This window comes from Mirounga leonina, unplaced genomic scaffold (assembly GCF_011800145.1).
Source record: "Mirounga leonina isolate KUSES-001 unplaced genomic scaffold, KU_Mleo_1.0 Mir_176, whole genome shotgun sequence".
Lineage (NCBI taxonomy): Eukaryota > Metazoa > Chordata > Mammalia > Carnivora > Phocidae > Mirounga > Mirounga leonina.
The window spans coordinates 27,699,754-27,721,417 of NW_023270454.1; the positions used below are offsets into that span (position 1 = coordinate 27,699,754).

General features: G+C 38.5%; 1 protein-coding gene across 2 annotated transcripts in view; it reads right to left on the reverse strand.

The window, feature by feature from the left end:
* RXFP1 (relaxin family peptide receptor 1) overlaps positions 1 to 21,135 on the reverse strand; it is a 100,642-nt gene extending 79,507 nt beyond the window's left edge. For both annotated transcript variants that reach the window (XM_035022824.1, XM_035022825.1), the window contains exon 1: positions 20,849 to 21,135. In XM_035022824.1, the coding sequence (XP_034878715.1) occupies positions 20,849 to 20,897 (49 nt within the window). In that variant the 5' untranslated portion in view covers positions 20,898 to 21,135. The remainder of the gene's footprint in view (positions 1 to 20,848) is intronic.
* Between the last annotated feature and the right edge of the window lie 529 nt (positions 21,136 to 21,664).

The following is a 21,664-nucleotide window of genomic DNA, read 5'->3' on the forward strand; positions in this document are numbered from 1 at the left end:
TATGTCCAGGTAATAAATTTTTAGTGGTTTCCTTTTGATTACACTTTCAGCCTTATAGTCAAAGAGGTCCCAACTCACCATAACCTACTTTTTTAAACCTAAGAATCCATTACTTTAATCTTTTGCTCTGACTGATAGTTTTTTTCTTTCATGTTTTTGAGCACTTACAGTATGTGAGGGCTAGGCTAAGCACGTCACATGCCTTGCTTCATTTTATCCTCATGACAATCCCATGAAATAATTATTAATATTATCATGACTTTACAGTTTAGAAAGTAAGGCGTAGAGGAGTAAGTTGCGTGGGATCGCAGAACTGCTAAGTGGGAGGATTGATGCAGACTCAGGTCTGACTCCCTTCAGAGCATGTGTTCTTAACACGGTGCCTCAACTCATTCCCCCATATTGACCTGCTTGTGAGCCCCTGAAAACTCATTCATATTTCAGCCTTCCTTTTTTGGCTTATGACAGGGTCTTCTGCATATCTTTTTTTTCTGAATCTTACCCTTCATGATCAAGGTCAGTTATAACTTCTGACTGACTTCCTCTTTGACTTCTATTCTGGGTGATCTGTCTTTTGATTTGTCTTTCCAGTGCAAGGAAGAGATATAACTTCATCAGGGTATTTTATGTTTGTGTTACTTCTAACATGGATTTTCTAAGATATTTCCCCACAAAATCAAAGACAAACATAATGCATCTAAATAGACATTTTCCTATTGTTTCTTGGCAGATGTGTTGGAGATGGCAGCTTTATAAATTCAGACTCATGGTTCATATGGTGTAATGATTTCCGATGAAGACAATGACTTCTTACCCTGGTTTCTCCTTCCTTCATATTTAGAGAGCAAATAAAAAATTAAAAAAGGGGGAAATACAATTCTCATGATCTTTCCTCTTAGAGAAGTTTCCAGAAATAAACAACTGAATTGATGAATCCTTGTGGAGAACTTTATATTTAAATGGCCAAGGTATGGGCAAGAGGAACCATCAGAACGAAGTGGACAAATATGTACCATTTATTCTGATATTTAGTATCAGTACTGATGTTCAGTGGAGTTATGTTTTATTCTTGGGTATGCCTCTAAATCGATGGGCAAATTTGGGCAAGTCACTTCCTCTTGCTGGATTTCAGGTTTCCTCACATGTCGAGAGAGGAGACAGTACCAGCTGTTGTAATATTATTTGACTCTGGGTAGAAGATAAAATGTTAACAAAAATGTTTGAAAGTTCATTTTTCAAGGGGAAGTACTAGGAAGAGAAGATAAATGAAAAAAAAATCGAGAAGAAATATAGAATGAAAATGAGAAGTAGAGAATGGATCCAGTTAAATAGTGATTGGGAGGAGATAGAGGAATTTCTAGTTGCCTGCTCATTATCCATTGCCCCCTTCCCTTTCATAATGGGATTCTACCCCCCGCCTTTTTTTCTTGTGGTGACACTGTATTCAGTGCTGGAAAATGAGATGACAGGCCTCAACAATAATGGTACTCCTATTCCTAGCATTCCCTGCTCCCTTGGCTGTTAGGCAGGCTATGTGACCAAATTCCTACCAATGAGATCTAAGAAGTAAAAGTTTTCTTGGGGAATTTCTGGACAAGCTATTGCTTTCCTGATTGAAGGGGAAAGATGGAGTTTCATGTCAGTCTTTCCCTTCTTCCTGCTTTGAACATGGACTTAATTCTGGTGTTACAGTAGCCATCTTGGCATGCATTAGGAAATAAGCATTTAACACAATAACCAATGCACAAAAGAAGGTGGAGTGAAAGAAAGAGCTTAGGATCCTAATGGTATGGTATGGCTGAACAGCTGATCCAGTGTCATCAGGCACTTACTTCTGGATGGTGTTCATGTGAGAAAAATAAACTCTTATTTGTTTAAGCCACTGTTGCTTGGTCTTTCTCTTTGTGGCACCTAGAATGCATTTCTGATGCAGAGGGGATTGATGAAAATAGTGATACAGACTCCCTACCCCGGAGGGGAGCATGAGAACTATAAGTGCACCTAGGAAAATGAAAATCATTGCCAGCGGGTGAAGGCAAAGTGTGGGCTTAGGTTAAGGCTTCAGAAATGACTTTTAGCCTGGGTGAGTCAGTTAAGCATCTACCTTCGGCTCAGGTCATGATCCCAGGTGTCCTGGGATCAACATCCTGGGTTCCCGGAATAGAGCCCTGCCTTGGGCTCCAGGTTCAGCGGGGAGCCTTCTTCTCCCTATACCCTGCTCATGCTCTCTCTCTCACATAAATAAATAAAATCTTAAAAAAAAAAAAAAGAAATGACTTTGAAAATTAGTCAGGATAGATAAGTGTGATGTTTTTGTTTGAAAATTGGCGAACAATGCAAAGAACAAGTGAGATATGGAAACAGGGAGTTCTGTGAGCCCTATTTTAAAGATAAAATGATGTATGTAGTATGAGGAGACACTTTAACAAGAGATGAGCCCCCAAACATAGCATGTAGCTTCCCCTGGTATATTTCTTTCTTTCTTTTTTTTTTTTTTTAAGATTTTATTTTATTTATTTGACAGAGAAAGACACAGCGAGAGAGGGAACACAAACGGGGAGTGGGAGAGGGAGAAGCAGACTCCCTGCCGAGCAGGGAGCCCGATGCGGGACTCGATCCAGGGACTCCAGGATCATGACCTGAGCCGAAGGCAGTTGCTCAACCAACTGAGCCACCCAGGCGCCCTCCCCTGGTATATTTCTATGACAGCTTCTGTAACAGTCTTGTGTTTGAAAAAAAGGTATTATTTTAGGTATCTATAAGAGTGTACCCTTGAATCAGACAAACCTAAACTAAGGAATGTTCTACAGAACAACATTCTTCAAAACTCACATCATTGTCTTCAGATTAAAGGAGACTACAGACCTGTGGCTGCTGAATGCAAGGTGTGATCTTGGATTGGAGCCTGGATTCGAAAAACAAATAATTTTTTTTTCTATAAAGGTCATAATTAGGAGAATTGATGAAATATGAATGTGGACTTTATGTTAGAAAGTCTGATTTTATCAGTGTTAGAATTTTCTGACTTTAATCGTCGTATGGGGGCTAAGAAAACGTTATTCTTAGGAGGAAGGATCATGATGTCTGCAACTTACTCTCAAATCGTTCAGCAAGAAAAACGTGTAAGTTTGTGTGTTTGGTGAGAGATTTAGAAAGCAAGTGTGGGACAATGTTAACAATAGGTGAATCCAGGTGAAAGGTATAGGGCTGTTCGTTGACTGCTTTTGTAATCTTCTTGTACGTTTAAAATTTTTCAAAATAAAATTTAAAAAGGTTTGGTAAATATCTTAATCTTTTAACTTACTGTAGCTAAAAAGCTTTGTCAAGTTCTGTTTTAAAAATGTTTATTATTATATCTAACCTCCCCTCTGCCTGGTATTTGGGCACATACCCACACAATTTTTGAATAAATATGAAATTACCTGGACACCATATGTGTGTGTGTGTGTATGTGTAATGTATGTATACTTCAAGTTTTCTGAGAATTACGTGTGTGAGACACAAACAACTTTAAATGCCAGACGTATTATTTATAAGATATGTCATTCCATATCATCTGTGTGTTTATGACTTGGAGTCTGTAGTTTCTTCCCCATCTTTAACCCAAAGGACAATTTGAAAGGCATATTTATAGACCATGAGAGTTGGACAAGTTTTAATTGGATGTGACATAGATGTCTCAAGGTACACAGTGGGGATATTACCTCTGAGGGAGAAATACAATAAGCGAGACTCTGAATATTGTTACAGGACTGTTCCGCGCACCACTATTGACTGACTGCATGTCTGCAAGCTAGGTTGACCACAGCTTCCTTTTTAGAAGTCCCATGGTGGCTATTATTTTGTTAATAAGATCTGTTATGGACTTAATTTTAATGCTTTTCCATATAGCTACTTATTATTCAGCAAAGTCAAAGAGGCTTATTTAAATTGGAATATTTTCCTGCTTGTGCCTTTTCTTAGAATTACCACAACCTCAGACAATGGCAGTCCTCAAGACTTGCTCCCCACATGGGTGCTGCATGTTCCCAGTGTAAGCTAAGCGTGGCTGCTGCCGGGTGGGGGGGAGTTATTCTTGGAAGTTCCCATTTGTGCCCTTGTGGATTTTGTGCAGGTTTCATAACTTCTCAGTTTCCTTTTCTAGAACACAGGGATTAGTAAAATCTCCCTTCCAGGTTTTTTGGCATGATTAGATGAAGCTAATGGATGTGAAAGAGTCCCTCACTGCCTTTCACAGAAGTCACGAGTATTATGTGCGAATTTCCCTTCTTTCTAAGTCCATTGTTTTTAACTTCCAGATTATTTCTATTGTGACTAACAACTGTGCTGAGAATATCTTTAAAAGAATCCCTTCCATCCAATCAATCATGGATCCATGAAATTGTAAGCATCATGGGCTGAATATTGGCCCAGCTGCTAAGAGTCACATGTGGCCCACTTTGATACTAAGACCCCCTCTGATACCAAGGAGTTATTGCTTATACCTTTCTTTTCTTATTGATGTCTATCAGGAATTAGTTAATACTCTCCTTAATCTTTTGTGGGGCACCCCCACCCTCAAACCTTTCATGATTGATTTCTAATGAACATGGTTCTCCTTGGGTACTGATTTGTGTTGTTGACTGCCTGACTGCCTATTTCTGTCCACGCTGCCATCTCAAATTAAGCTGAAGCTTGTACTGGGAGATGGTTACTACTTCAGGTCACCAGGTTAGGCAGTGAGGAAGGATTCATATTCTCTTCTTTGGTCCTACTCTAGTATGGCTGTTACCAGCTGGGCTCCTTCTGAGTGGCTGCCTGCTGACCTGCCCACCTGTACCCAGCTCATTAGACCAATAAATGCATTGGATGCTCATCTGTGGCAGGTGAGGGGAAGCATCATTCCTCCAGAATTGAATTACTAAGCAGAGAATCTCTACTTCACATGGACATTTTCCTATATATTCTTCTCTCCTTTTAAAAGAAAATTCCTTTGGCTCCTCTCTGACCCTTATAATTCCTTTTGCCTTCTCTCACCTTTTAGAGATAAAAGATTCTCTTTCTCGTTGCCCCTCACCTCCCACCTGTGATCCTTTAGCAAGGGCTGGTGACTTTCTCTTCACAGCTATCCTGAATGTGCCAATGTCTCCTCATCTCGGCTTCTTTCTTCCCTCATAGGGTTTGCCACTGTCTTTTCTTAACTGCAGTTGTCTCTCACTTGGACTTCCTGCTTCCCTTTTTACCCCTTCTACGTACATTAGCCAGAGGGATCTTTCAAAAAGAAGTCAGATCACAAAAATATCCTCTTTCAAAACTTATAATGTCACCCCATTATTCTTAGGATAAAAATCCAAACTCTCTACCCTCCCCTTTCGACCTTCCATGAGTGAGACACTCCTGTTCACTGATTTGGTTTCTTTCCACTTCTCCTGCTTTACTTAATTTCAGCCATATTGACTGTCCTCTGGATGGGCTGTTTGTTCCTACTTTAGAGTCTTTGAGTTAGCTGTTCTATCCACCTGGATACCTGCATTGGTCTTCCCCTGAGTCATGGCTGACTATTGCTCATTACTCAGGTTTCAGCATAAATACCCCTGCCTTACAGAAACTGGGATCACTCTATCTCAAATCTCTCCACATTCCTTGCTAGTTACTATCCTATTACACTGTTTTTTTTTTTTTTTTCTTCCTCCTCCTTCTTCACAACACTTATTACTAGGAGGGACATTTTATTTATTAGTTTATCTTTTTGTTATTTTTTTTAAGATTTATTTATTTTTGCGCATGCGTGGTGCAAAAGAAAGAGAGAGAGTGCATGAACAGGGGGGAGGGGCAGAGGGACTAGCAGACTCGCCGCTGAGGAGGGAGCCTGATGTGGGGACTCCATCCCAGGACCCTGGGATCATGACCTGAGCCAAAGGCAGACGCTTAATGATTGAGCCACCCAGGCACCCCAGCAATGGTTTTTACATAATGTTTACAATATCTGCAAAAGCAGCCCATTTTCAGTTGTGTACCCCTTTTAGCACCACAATCTAACCAATTGAGCTAACCAGCCAACTCACTCGTCTATCTCCTTTAGTTCAATGCTTGCAGGAATAATACTTGGAGGAATAATAAAATATACTCTTATTTTGAAGATGTTCTGGGCAAGCTATTTTTCTAAATAGCATGACCATGGATCTGTAATTTTTAGGGAGAGCAGAAATTTGTTGAGGGTTGAGGGCATCTTTGATGCATGATCAGTAACGTGCCCTAAACTTTCAGCACCATTTTGCCCCATTCTTACTGTGACCTTCATCAAGGAAACTCCAAGAAATAAAGTAATGAATGTACACTTGTGCCCAAAACTTATCATGAGTAGTGCTACTGATTAAAACACAAACATATTAAAACAGAGAATAAAATTATATCTTACAGATATTATGCCTTGACCCTATGAACACAATATTTTACATTATTTATATCTATACTGTTTTCCCACTATTGTGAGGTTACTGTGTATTGTGAGTTGCTGAATAAAATCCCGTAAGTTTGTTTACTGACACTTTCTTAGTAACAGCTTTGTGTTGCAAGGTTACTCATTGATTAAGGAGTAGAGATTGTACTTCTAGATAACACCTTCCATTTGATTCAAATAAACACATTGTTCACCTATTGTCCATTATTGCACGTACGTTTGTTAACAATGTTTTCTATTGCGTTTTGTCTTTTGCCTTGTTTTTAATATGGATCCAAAAGCTTTATGCGATTAAAGAAAACAGTGAGAAAATAACACAAGAAAAATAGGAAACATGTAAATACAGGCACAGAGTGGATCAAAAGACTCTTTTGGGAACTAGAAGTAGGGATAATCATTGGATGTTTGTGAAGTGCAATGTCAAAAAAAGCCAGTCATATCATAATCGGGGTAGTAGACGAAAACTTTGTCTTGTATTCCACACATATTTTGTGTATTTTATAGGTAGAAATCGGGAAGAAAATATATTAAAAATATATTAAGGACCTATGAAAACAATGTAAAAACCAGCAGCCAAATTGATTTGGTCATAGCCTCTACCTTTCTAGTGACTCGAGTGCAGTGGACACTTTCTTTAGGGATTGTTTTCAGTGTCTCACATTCCAGATCATTTTTGGTGAGTTGCCAGAGTAACTTCCTAAACAATCAATCTCTTCATATCATTCTGTGCATAACTTCTACTGAAACACTTATGCACTATGGTCCAAAGTCCATTCTTGAGAGTGGCTTACAAAGACTTCATAATCTGGTTCCCATGATCCTCTTTAACTTTATCTGCAAGTGTTTGCTCCTGAGCTATTCTTAAGCCACCCCAACTTCTCAACATTTCCTGCGCCTGCCTTGCCCTTTCCTGCCTCTGTGGCCTTGTCCACACTCTATCTGTGCCTACCAGTGACTTCTCCTTTTCCCCAGGAAGCAGTCAGTGGCGGATCTGAACTGAGTTCAACTTGCTTGATCAGTTTGCTCATCTCTAATTGGGAATAGAAATATTTGTTCTATAAAATGAGAGATAATATGCTATAATTATGTATCATGATTTTGGCATTTGTATGAGGAGTGGAAAGGACTCAGACTTCGGTGTCAGATACACCCGAGTTCAAGTTCTAAATTAAGCACTTAGTAGCCGGTGATGTTAGCAAATTCCTAAATCTGAGACAGTCCCTCGTGTGGAGAGGTGAGAACACATTTACCCTCCAGGGTTCGTGTGAGGATTTAATTAGACAATACCTTCAAGTGTTTATCTTCAACCAGAACTTCAATAATGTAACTGACTCTATTTATAACTTAGCAATATAAATAATTCATGTTAATAATATAAATATGGTAACTTTGGTCTAGCACATTTTGTGTATCTAAGTACACAGAATATAGCACCTTATAATATATATTAAACATTTGCAGCAATTTCCCCAGAATAAGTTTAAAAGTAGTGTAGGTTCCTGGGGACCCATCGGAGAAGGGTGTTTTTGATAGCGCAGTTTCTGGTGGATGAGAGCATCATGTCAGACTACTCTTTCTTCCTTCCTAATGTTGAGCACAAACTCTATTGTTTCACACATTCTATTAGAAGAAAGTTAATGGGTAAACACAATGATTTGGGATTTTTCACAATTCAAATAAAACTTTTGTATTTTGGTGTTTTCATCTATAATATTGTGATCAGTGTTGGCTAGAACAACAGGAAAAGAAAACATATAGTAAAATGTAGGGAAAAAAGATTAAAAATAAAAATTATGCAAAAGGTAGGTTTAAGTAGAATAAGAGGAACCAGTTTGGGCAACAGAATGGAAGGGTGGGAAAAAATGGTACCAGCAAAAATATGGGATATAGTCATTATATTTGGGTTAGAATCCAGATAGAATAGGTACATTTTCATGTGACTTAAAAAAAACAAAAACAAAACACCAAATGAAGATATTCCTTTGATAAAGTGAATAACCCTATCCACCATTATTTAAGTTGTGAATATTTTGATTTTCCTTTAGGATTTTCTCAAAAGTGAGAATAAACATGTATATTCACTTGTATCCACTTACCATTATTGGGAAATCCAGGTAAATATTTGATATTAAATATTTTGCAAATTCTCAAGAGTTCCTATTTTACTAAAGTATGGCATTATAATTAGTTTTTCAAATTACTATGGCTTTGTATATATAATTCCTGCATCAAATGCTGCATGCTTTTATCACGTATCCAAATATGCTTCTTTCTTAGTTATTCATTTTTTACCTTCTGCCACTAACACAAGGCGGCTGGACTGGGCTTTATTGCTCAAAGAAGGCAGAGCACAAAAGGGCCTTTCTGGAATAGTCAAATTCTTGCCTGAGTTGCAAAGCTTAAAAGTCATGGCTTTCAACTGCAAAAGCCAGGTACTTGAGAGAGCATATTTTTTCTTTTTATTTATTTTTTTGAATTCTACCATCTTGGTTTTGACTGTCAAGACCAAATGCTGAAGGACTCAGAGAACTGAATGTTTCCCCAACCTATAGAAGTGGGTAAGCATGTGTGATACCTTCAAAGCAGTTTTCTTGAAATCAGTGGAAACAAAAAGTGAGGATGAAAGACCCTGTCAACTTGGAATCTAAAGCTCCTTTGGGGAAGAGGGGAGGTGGAAATCACCAAGAGGGCTTGGGGGGTTGCCCAAACAAAGGGGATTCTTGTCCCAAATCCTAAGACGCAGCTCAAGGAAAGGGCAAGTCTCTAGCAGGAGCCGTATGTCCTGCGTGATGCAAGGGGGCAGGGGAGCTGTGGTGCGAGGTAAGCCAGCATGAGGGCTGAGTCTGCCCCAAATCTCCCTGGGCTCCCGACAGGTGAAGGACATTTGAAGGTTTCCTATGCTCTCCGGAGAAGCCTGCTGTGAGCTGACCGTCAATGTAGAGAGGCATTGTTGCCGGGTGAGAAGCATGTGGATTATTCGGCCCTGCTAGGTGGAGAACATGGAAGTGTCTGAATGCTTTGGTGAGTGCTGATGCCAACACCTGACAGAGGAGCTAAACCTCACACGGAGCTGGCGAAGTTACTGTAGATGTTCATCCCTCCACCTGCCCTCCACTTCCATGTTTCAGAAGCTGCCTCTGAACCTACATGCTACTGGGTGGAGGGGGGAGAATGCGTGGGTGGACTGGGTAAGAATTCTTAAGGGATTAAGATTGTACTTTAAAGATAAAGTTGCCAATTTTTAAACGAAGCTACTTCAAATTAGCAAATTTAAATGTCTCTCATTTTTTTGGGAGTCACAGGCTCTGAGTTGAGTCACAGAAACAAAATTTTACCTTTGCACATCTGAGATTTGTGGCCTAAAAATGAAAATTTGTATATTATATCCTATATCTGGTTTTGATATACTTAATATTAATGATCGGATAAAGCCATTACTCTGGTGTCTTTGTGTGTGTGTATGTGTTTAATAGTTTACACCTTCTCCTCAATCCATAAATTTCATGACCAATAAATAATGTTGGCATTGCCTTTTAACCTTCTTCTCTGAACTCCTCCCCTACCCTCTCCTTCCTGAGGGGGGGGAAAAACCCCAAAAACTGAGAGATGAATTTTCCTGAAAAAAGTAGTCAGAATAGAAAACAAATTTTGTGCACGAGGAGACCATGGGTCAGAGGAGCATATTGTATCAGGAGTGCATGAGGAGTGAGGGCTGAGTGATGGGGGGAAAGGAGGCAGGAGGGTGTCCACGCGGTCTTGCATCAAAGAGAGAAATCTGGGGAAAGAGTCAAAAGTTCTTGGAGATTGAAGAGTGATAGAGAAAAGACTGCATGGGACTTCAATAAGACTCGTGTAGACTATATACAGTAAATGATTCTTTAAATCTTTTCAGAGGCACGAATAAAGATGAATGCCCTTGTTCTATAGGAGTTTCATTAAATGTGAACCCATTCTGAGACTGGATCACATATAACAGCTTTATAAATGTTACACTAACACCATCACCAACACATACATGCCTCAGCTTGTTCCTTATGCTGTCTCTCCATCATGGACTGCTGGGAGATTTCACTGAATTCTCTAATCTCTTAGAGCTTACTCTCCATTTGCGAATACTCCTTATTTTTATTCCATACAACGTAGCATCATTCTTCCTTTGATTCCTCCATAATACACTGGCTTGTTAAGTTCCATTCTTCTTGATCAGTACCACATTCATTCCTTAGTTATCTATTCAGGTATTCATTAGAGCTGTACCACTGGCAAAATGTCAAGGGGATTTAATCATGACAAAATGTTTGCCCTTGACATATCTGTTCACATAAAGTTAATAATTCTAGCCTGTGCCTATTTGGATCTATCTTATAAGACAGACATTAAAGCTGTCATAGATTGTGAACTCCTCGAGGCAAGGGAATAAGTCTATTTAATTTCTTCGTGCAGCTCCTCCTAGGTAATGACTATAATGGACCATGAGAATACTATTGAACCCGCTATATATTACCAGTGTGGAAACTTTGAAAAAGATCCTAAGAGCCAGCAGCACTACAAGAAGATTTGTATAGATTTTTTTTTCCATTAAAATGGATTTGATGGACAAATGGTTTGCTACATTATTTCAGGTCAACTCTGGGGATGAATGCTCAGTTGCTGAGAAAAGTTATTGAATTTCAACAAACAAAAACAATCCCTCTTTCCAGGGAGCTCTCAAGATCAGGGGTGAGGGCTGCAGGCAGAAGGGGAGAAATAAAAATCTAAATTTAACTTGGCTAAACTAGTCACCTCTCTTGATTTTAACACAAAGAGGGAGGTTAAGTGGAGGTTAAGAGAATCTAACAGAAAGCATGACTAATGACGTCTTCTTGTCTAAGCTGGAAATGGGTGAGAGAGTAGAAACATTTATAAACCGTGAAACAGTTTTGCCGCTTCCAACAAATCAGCCACAACTAGGAAAGTAAAAATGGCATATCTTCTGGACCATTGAAAATGAGTCAAACATTTCTAGCCCGCTCTGGGATAAGCCTACTAAATATCAAAAGGCTGAGGGTGAGCAGGTGGAGAGAAGAGGCTGAAAAGGAACGACAAGGATCCCAGGTTTTGTGGTTGAATCTAATGGCAGCACCAATTGTGTTCTATCTCAGAAGCTGGTGCCTGATGCACCTGAGAATGTAATCAGTTATTTTCATTAATTTATACCTGCGCCATGGAACCTGGATATAAGCTTTCAAAACAGCTTTGTGCGGTAGCTTATGTGATGTCTCTCAGGCGATCCAGGCATGTACATTTATAAATTTTGTTCAAAATTTGTCAGTTGGTGTCCATCAGCATGTTTTATTCTCTAACATTTCAATTTCAAATCTATAAAGTAACATTTATCTGTTTAAATGGCTACACCTAGAGGAGCCCACAGGGTGATATCTCCCTTTACTGCTATGAGGATCAGATGTTGGAACCATCTTACTGAATGTTGCAAAAATTAGCCAAAATATCCACTGCAAAATGGGTGCATATGTAATCTACAGAAAGTGTGTTTAATAGGGAACTATCCTCTGTGAATGTCCTAACTCATGGGGAGGGGATCTTAAGGATAAGAGGTGGGTAGAAATAAGAATTCTGGTTGCAAGACTGGGGGCCAAGAGGTGAGAGTCTCTCTTGGTGTGTGTTTTGTCAAGAGGTATGGTGAGTCGGAGGAATAGAGACAATGGTTAAGATGAAAAGGGAGACATCAGGTGGTGGTCAGGGAGAAGAGAAACTGGTTGATTAGAATTGGAAATCAGTATCTGGGCCTCTTGGAGATCAGGCAGGGAAATGCTGCTGATTCCACTCGGCACGAAGCAGACTGTAGGTGGGAGAGATGAAAAGGAGGAGAAAGTGAGCACACAGCAGGATCAAAGCCTGAAGGAGGTGGGAAAGTGGCTAGGGAGACACGCTCAATTTTCACATACCCTCTTCATCTCAATGCAAAGACCGTCTCACCCCACAGGATAAGGAGGAAATCAGACTGGCATGGTAGCAGATAGCTTACTACCAGTGTGGGAATTATTTGCTACCAAATCATGAATTGTTAATGCCTTTGGGTAGCTTCACACAACAGTGAAGATGCATTGCATTGCTTCTCTAAGTGTCCTTTCAATCTCCGTGAAGTTGGAAAACGTGTTACTCTATCACAGGAAATTGTGTGTGCTGAGGTGGGGTGAGGGACAAAAAGAGCTAGTTAGGGTGACTCTATTCAACATGAACATGGTCTCAACTGTATCTCTCCTTGCTGGCACCAGCCTCAGCACAGGCAGAAAGACAGAAGACGTGGTATTCTTTTTTGGGGGGGGGAGGTTAAGGGTATATAGGTATTTGATGCCTAAGCTATTTGGGGGTACCTAGAGAAAAGAAAGCATCTGTCTGGAAACTAGAAGTGTCAGGAAGATTCTGATAGTCTACAAATCACTCCTGAGGAGTTGACAAAATTTCTTCCACCATAGCTTCAGTGGACACCTGGATAGCAATCCTCAGACTCCTCCATCTTAGAGGGATGGCCCCAAGGGCCAGATTCAGTATCTGCAGGGCATATGATGGAAAGAGTTGTATCTTTGAAGGCAATTTAGTTGTGGGGCACTGGGTGGCTCAGTTGGTTAAGTGTCTGACTCTTGGTTTCAGCTCAGGTCATGATCTCAGGCTCGAGATTAAGCCCTGAGTCGGGTTCCACTCTCAACGGGGAGTCTGCTTCTCTTCCTCTCCCTCTGCCCTTCCCCCCACTTGTGTGCTCTCTCTCTCTTTCTCTAAAATAAATAAATAAATATTTAAAGACAATTTAGTTGTCTGAGGAATAGCATGGGAACACGGACTGGAGAGGGAATACAGATAATGAAAACATCTACTGGATCTTAATCTACTCTAAGATTGATAAAAGCCCCTTTCATTAAAGTTTCTCTGGGTCTGACGGCAAGCATGGACTTGGAGAGGCGTGATCAGACCCTTCTATCCCTCCCATTCTCTACCCGGTTGTGAGAATGATTTAAAATGTTTAGCTACTAGGCAGGTATGTGAATAATGATTATACTAAGCTAGGTGTATTGGCAAAGTCTTAATCTTCGAGGCTAAGATTTTGGTGGATAATAAATTTAATAACCTTGGTGTAGTTTCTCTCTACTTTAAGGTGATGTTCTACGTTTCTGATATCTCCTGCCCTTCTTGCCCTACACATGAAATTTGAAGGCCCATTTTTAAGAGGGAGTAAAGGATAATACAATGGACAACAAAAGGGAGCACAGCTATATGACCTCATTTTCTTCCTATGTAAAAAATGAGGGTGTTGTACTCTATAAGCTTTGACTTTCTCTTAAACTCAAAAGCCTAATTTTATGAAACTTAAGTTAAAAAAGCATTTGAGAGACATAAGATGAAACTGCCTATCTAGATAGCAATTCACTGGAGACTCAGATGCTGGAAACAGAAAAAGACATTATTTTTCTTTAAATATATTAGTTAAGAGTTAAGAGAAATGATGGTTAGGGGACAGCAGCGTAATTAGATGTTTTAATGAATTAGCTCATGTAATTGTATGGCCTCTCCGTTCAAGTGCATATTCAATTCTCTAGCAAAACCAAAATAAATATTTTAACTCTTAGCTGCCTTTTAAGAAGGGTGAATCTTACTATTAAAAATATATCAGATTATCTGCTGTCCCTTTTTGTAGCTAATCATATGGGTGATACTTGGTTCAACTGAGCACCTTGACTAAAGGTGGAGTTGAGTTTGGAGACAGGGACTCAGGCCAGAGAGCTGTTTTGTTCTTCACCATGGAAGGAGAACTTGAATTCCAGGGACAATACTGGGGGGAAGTTGGGGAGGAATGATGGAGACAGAGTGGAGAGAGGAGCTGGGACGATTGCCAGAAGCAGGGACTCCACATGGTGTAGAGCTGCAGGTGCAAAATCCCCAAGAGTCCTCCTCACAAAGGATGATTCTCAGAGGGTTTTTTTGAGAGTACTGATTATTTAAAAAAGATATATTCGTTATTATGGAAGATTTAAGAAATCAGGTGACCCTAGTTAATTCAGGTAAAACTGAAATATTATAAAATGAATTGACTTAGCAAAAAAAAAAAATCAAACAGCCAAATTACTATAAATTACAACTGTTTCTTTCTTTCTTTCGAGAGAATGTCTGCACAGGGGAGGGGGGTGGTGGTGAGGGACAGAGGGAGAGGGAGAGTGAGAATCTTAAATAAGCAGGCTCCACGACCAGCATGGAGCTCAATCTCACAGACCTGAGATCACGACCTGAAATCAAGAGTCAGATGATTAACCAACTGAGCCACCCAGACACCCCAGGAAAATATCAATTTCTAACACAAGTAACAGGAGATCTCACTTTATACTATCCTTTTTTTTTTTGTTTCTTCTTAAGTTGACTTTTGGCACTGTTGTGATCGACAATAAAACCCAAATTTGAAATATTCATGACTTGCTGGCCCCTGTTTATCTCCAACGAAGGAAAAAGCTTTTGGTTATTCTGATCAGGGTGAAGGGTGAAAGTGCAAAACTGAAGAGGATGAGAGAGTATCAGCTCCCTATGTACAAGACAAGAAATAGAGCTACTGGTGTTGTGGGGATAGTGAGGGGAGAATATATCCAGGAGGACGGAGAGGTAGGCTAACATAGGAATTGAGTAAATATTTATTGGTACTTTTTATGTGCATAGTTCTGTGTCGTGTGCTGAAAATAAAAGTGCTTTCTAATAAAAATCGTGGGGTCAATACAGGTTGAGTTTAATTTTTCTATACATTCAGATTATTTACATGTGTATCCTAATTCTTCTGTTGGTGTACACTGAGAGATGTCTGTAGGGCAGATGGCACCAGCTTCTAAGAGGAGACCCATAAATACTGGGCATGGATTTCTTGAACTTCCCTGGAATGGGGAGGGCCTTCCCTCAGGTTGTGCAAACTTTGTTTTTGTTTGGATATACCAGTTTTGTGACTTTGGGCTGGTCAATATTTGTTTATTGCTTAATCTCTAAAATGGAGAAATATCTAACTTGCCTCAAGGCCAGTGAATTAGAGGAGACGATCTTTTAAGGACTCTTTTAATTCTAAGATATGATAGTATTGGAAAATATTAGAACTGAATCATGTTTTACTAACATAGGCTTTTCAAGGAGAGAGGCTTGGAATGAAATCTCTCTTGCAACAATTACTAGGGAATGATGCCGGGCATGCTACTCAGTATTTCTCATTTTCTGTTTCCTCTTTTGCAAAATGAGAATATCTCTTAGGGCTTTTATAGGGATAAAATCAGATAATGTTTATAAAGCACTTAGTACATAGTTCATGGTCCATGGAAAGCTCTCAATAAATGGTAAATATAACAACTACAATTATAACCACAATCATAGTGCTTGAAATAAAAATGGTATAAGTGTTTATAGTTTTTCAGACAAAACAAAATAAAAAAAACAAACCTAAGTAGAACACCCAATTCCAAGCACATTTCGATTTAACAAGTTTGTCCTAATGTGTGAAATTATGTTTGCAAAACTATTTAGTTCACAAATGTAGTACCTTTTTCCCTTTATACAGATGACGATGATGTATTTGCACAGACTTGTTAATTTTCTTTCTATTTAATATTTAAAAATATGATTCCAAACTCAAAGAAAGAACAATACAAAATTATTAATAACCTTCAAAAATAAAAGGTGGAATGATACATAATTCTGTAGTCTGCATATTGGAGAGTTTATTCTCTCATCTTTTGGAGGTGGGTAAATAGATCAGTATTCTCTTTTTTCATATCCTGATGGTCTGTTCTGGGAAAGCCTCTTCCTTTCTCCTTCTTAATGGTTAGAGAAAAATTACTAGAAGATATGCCTGTTGTAAGACCTAAAGAAAAGCCCAGATGATCTTGTGAGTATCCATTTGGAATCTAAAAGTGAGGACTTTCCCAGCTGGATCAGTTCTTGGCAAAATACTGAAGTGGAACAAGTTTATGTTTGGACTTCTTCTATTTCCTATTTCCTCACTGGTTCCCTGTCTCTCCGAAGTATTAAGTAAAATGATTGTTTTTGTTTAATGATACTGTTTAAGTAATAAGTAAAGCATTTGCTGATAAGGACTTAAGATACAATTCTTCTTGGGGATTGTTTTTTAACTTTTAATTTTGAAATATTATAGACTCACAAGAAGTTGCAAAAATAGCACAGAGAGGTCCTACTCTTTACCCAACTTCCCCTAATGGTGAAATCTTACATAACCACAGTACATTATCAAAACTAATAAATCAACATTGGCACAATATAGCTAACTAGACTACAGGCAGAGGAATTTTTGGAGAATTAGAAATTCTCCCCAAGGGTGAAAGAAAACCTTTTCTAAATCTTCATGTTGCCCTGATCTGTGTACATCTAGGTTTTTGCCCTTGTCTCACTGATAATCCTGGATTAACTTTCTGTCTTCTCCATTCTCCCCTTCAGACCAGGGATCATGCTGTAGTCATGCTTTAGTCTCATGCTTAGTAAGGTAACTGGCATTCAGTAAATATTTTTGGTTAAAAAGGTAACTAATAATTGCTTACGTCTTTACACACATGATCTCTCAGAGTGTTCACAGTCTAGGGGAAAGAATATAGGCTTTAAAAGCATGCAAATCTTGAGTCTTATTATTATTTACGAGCCTGAGTCTTGTGACAAGGTACTGAATGTCCTTGGGTCTTGCCTTCCTTGTGTACTTCATTTTATCTACATAATAGAGTTGTAAAGATTCAAGAAGGTAATTTATGTAATAAAGAAACAAACATAAGGCTCTGGGATGTGGATAGGGTGAAAGATTTTATTGCCATTTTACAAACTAAGGCTTGAGAGGGTAACTCATTGCTGCAAATCTTAGAACCAGTATGTGGTGGTGCTGTGAAGCACCTCGGGCCAGCAGTCTTCCAGGAGATCCCATTGCCTTTCCCAGGCAACAGAAGAGTGGATTAAAACACAAACAAACAAACAAACAAACAAACAAACAAACAAACAAACAATAACCACCAAAGGGTAGTTACAGAGATTTAAGATTTTGTTCTTATGTAGTTGTTGACTTCTTTTGCTCTGTGCATAAGAAACCCTCTCTTGGTGGAGCTGGATGGTGAGATAAAATAGGAGATGAATTATGGGTGTGGGTTGTTATTTTGGAGGTTCCTGCCAAATACCCTTCCATCCTCCCCACTCAGTGGACACCCTATAGCCAGGAATCCTGCTTGCCAAACTCTGCATCAGATGTTTGTGCCTTCATCCTTTGCAGATGGTGTGGAAGGATGAGAACTTGGAGCCCTTAAGTACACACACTTCAATGTCAAAAAAATATTTTTTAAATCACAAGATAACTTAAGTTTTAAAAAGTTGGAGGTTTTTGACATCATCATCATCACCATCATTATCATCTACTTTTTATTTTCTGTTCATGAAAATAATTTTTTTTAACAAAAGAGAATATGTAAACAGGGAACTTTTTTTACTAAGCTGAATTGGCTGGTAACACATTAGCTAAAGTTGCTTTTCAACCTGCCCTGAACACCTTTTACATATCCTTGAATTTATCTTGTTAGAATTCCATTTTCCATTATTAGAATGCCTAACTTGGAAGTATTTCTTTGGCTTATTTAATCTATTCATTTCATTGAAACGGAATAGGAAACAGTAAAATGTTTGATTTATGAGGGTTTGGGCTACAAATGTTAAAAACTCTGGTAGCTTAAATGCTTGGATTATAATGAGAAACATTCACTTTTTAGTGGTGGTTTGCAATTTGGCTTTTGGCCCTCTAGTTAAGAAAATGGGTAATGCCATCTTAAACAGAGGAACTGAAACCATGAAAATTCTAGGAGAAAACATAGAAACAAAGCTCTTTGATATGGATTTTGGTAATGATTTTTTGGATATGGCACCTGAAGCACAAGCAACACAATAAAAAATAAACAAGTGGGACTACACCAAACTTACAAGCTTCTGTGCAGCAAAGAATGTCATCAACAAAGTGAAAAGAAAACATACAGAATAGGAAAAAGATTTGCAAATCATGTATCTGATCAGGGGTTCATATCCAAAACATAACAAGAACTCATACAACTCAATAGCAAAAAACCAAATGACCCAATTAAAAAATGGGCAAAGGACCTGAATAGATATTTCTCCAAAGAAGACGTATGCAGGGCCAATAGGTACATGAAAAGATGCTCAACATCACTAGTCATACGCTAGGAAAATGTGAATCAAAACCACAATGAGATACCACCTCATACCTTTTAGAATGGCTATCATCAAAAGGACAAGAGATAAGAAAGCTGGCATGGATGTGGAGAAAAGCGAATTCTTGCATGCTGTTGGTGGAATTGCAAATTGGCATAGCCACTATGGAAGGATCCTCAAAAAATTAAAAATAGAACTACCATATGATCCAGCAATTGCACTTCTGGAAATATATCCAAAGGTAATGAAAACCCTAACTCATTATAATATGCACCCCAGTATTCACAGCAGCATTATTTACAATAGCCAAGGCATGAAAACAAGCTACATGTCCATCCATGGATGAGGGAATAAAGAAGTAGTGATATATATAGATGTGTATATATATATATATATATATATATATATATATACACACACACACACACACACACACATATATGTATATATATACACACACACACATATATATGTATATATGTATACACACACACACTGCAATATTATTCAGTGATAAAAATGAGAAAATTCTACTGTTTGTGACACATGGAGGGAACTTGAAGGCATTATGCTAAAGTGAAATAAGTCAGACAGTGAAAGACAAATACTGTATGAATTCACTTATATGTGGAACCTTAAAAAAAAAAAGTTCTCAAACTTGTGGAAAAAAGAGATAAAACTTTTGGTTACCAGAAATAATGGGGGGGCGGTGGAGAGTGGGGGAAGGGAAGGAAAGTGGTCAAAAGATACAAGCTTCCAGTTATAAGGGATAAAATGCTAGGGATGTCATGTCCAGCATGATGATGACAGCCCCCAATGCATTATGATATATAGAACAGGTGTCAAGAGAATAAATCCTAAGAGGTCTGATCGCAAGGAAACAATTTTTTCCCCTTTATGCTTTTCTCTTTTTTTTAATATTGTATCTATAAAGAAGATGGATGTTCGCTGAACCTATTGTGTAGTCATTTCACAATATATATAAATCAAACCATCGTTCTTTTTGACTTAAACTTCTCCAGTGATGTATATCAATTATTTCTCAATAAAACTGGAGTGGAAAATGGAATTTCAGTTACCGAGATTAGAGACAGAGAAAGCTAGGAGCTAGAATGTTTCTCCAGGATTCTGAATTGTTGCCTCGGTTTTGATGCTGTTTCTCAGATTTGACCATCAAAGTAGAGCATACTGGAGGTCAAGAGAGGAAAGGGGAAAAAAAATCACTTTGATGCAGGACATGTCATCAGAACTGGGAGAGTTCGGATGGAAATTTACTTGGAGACACTGTCAATAGAATATCTTAGGGAAACCGACTTCTGCAAACTTTTAAGATATGGAGGGATGTAAACATGCACGTGAATTCTAAATTTGTTAAAGCTTACTCACTCCCAGCATCACAAGGTATGAAAGATACACAGAAAGTTTTCTTTCTGGATTTGCTTTGGCTTTCTCGTCATTTATTACCTAGGAAATCTGATCATTTTATTTCTACTTACATAATATCATTTAAATAGGGTTGAATGCAGAATGACTCTCTCTCGATTTACATTTTTTTTTTTTCTGAAAAATAAACTATAGCACACATAGAGAGAGCAAGAATTGTCATTATAACAAAAGTAAAAATGCCCATCTGGGCTCCTGGGCTGTGCTTTTCATTGCTTTGTGCTTTTCCCTGCTTTTCTTTCAAGGAAGAGTGAGAGATCTTGTTAAATAAAAAAGGAGTTTTATGAATGCATTTCCCAGTGAGAAGGCACACCTATGATATCAGATCACAAAGACTGGGACCACGAAACGTTAAAACTACACACAAACTGGAATAAACGTAGACTTTACCAGAATGTTTCAAATGGGCATCTTACTTGAACACAGTCTCTTTAAAGACTGCTTCTCTTGAAATATTATCAAATTATTTATAAAATAATTGTTGCTTAAACAAATTGGTTGTTATGAAGCATAGGTTTGTATGCCATGTTAATCTTGCTTAACTACTGACTCTGCCAATATATTCCAGTTTCTAATATATATACCAGAAATGACTTAAGAATAATTCTGAAGTGAAATCACAGTTTTATCAGAAAAAAACAGTTTTATATTAAAAGCATAAATGTAACTAATAAACATTTGTAATTGTGATTAGTTCATACAATATTATTAAGGTATACAAAATTAAATACTGAGCATACTTACAATATTTACCCAAAATTAAGATGTAGAAGAAGACAGGACCAGATGTCATCTCCTTCTTTCTGAGCAACTGATTAATAAAAGTGAGTACAATTTGGTCTTGGTTTCTGAGTCGCACACAGCTCACGGTGGTTGTGTGCTATTTCTGTCTGCAATCTTAGCAGCTACAAAGCAGTCCTCCCTCCTTCCTCTCTCATTTCCTCTCCCTCTCTTTCCATTCCCTTTTCTTTTCTTTCTTCCTTTCTGTTTCTCAGAATCTCTCCTCCCACCCGCCTTCTCTGAAAGTCTCAGTATCCTTCTTTACGCCCCCTCCACACCAGCCCCCCCCGCCACAGCAAACACACACACTCCAGCGTGAACACAGACAGAGCTGAGCAGTGAGCAAAAGTTTCAGACAGAGAACACACAAGCTCTTCTTGTTGACTCTAAACATCTTTTCTTCTATGTCCTGCAACAGTCTACAAATGAGGGTGCGTGTGAACTGACAAGCGTCCGAGCTGATCAAAGTCACACTACTAGGAAGAAACTGAGAGATATAACACAAACGAAAAATATTTTTTTCCCTCAGTGACTTGGGACTAGGAAAAGAACAGAACTACACGGAGCAAAATGCCTTTGTGGAGTTAACTATAAGGCGAGAATTAAAATGTAACTATAGCAATCTTTTGTGATCTGAGTTTAGGCATTTGAACGATAGGCTATTGTGTAAAGAAAAATACAAAGGAATAAAAAACAGATCTTAAATTTTCTTGAGCTCGTGAATTTTACTACAAGTGGAGACCACGAGAGGTCATTGGTTGGGGAGTAAAGCCTTCCTGG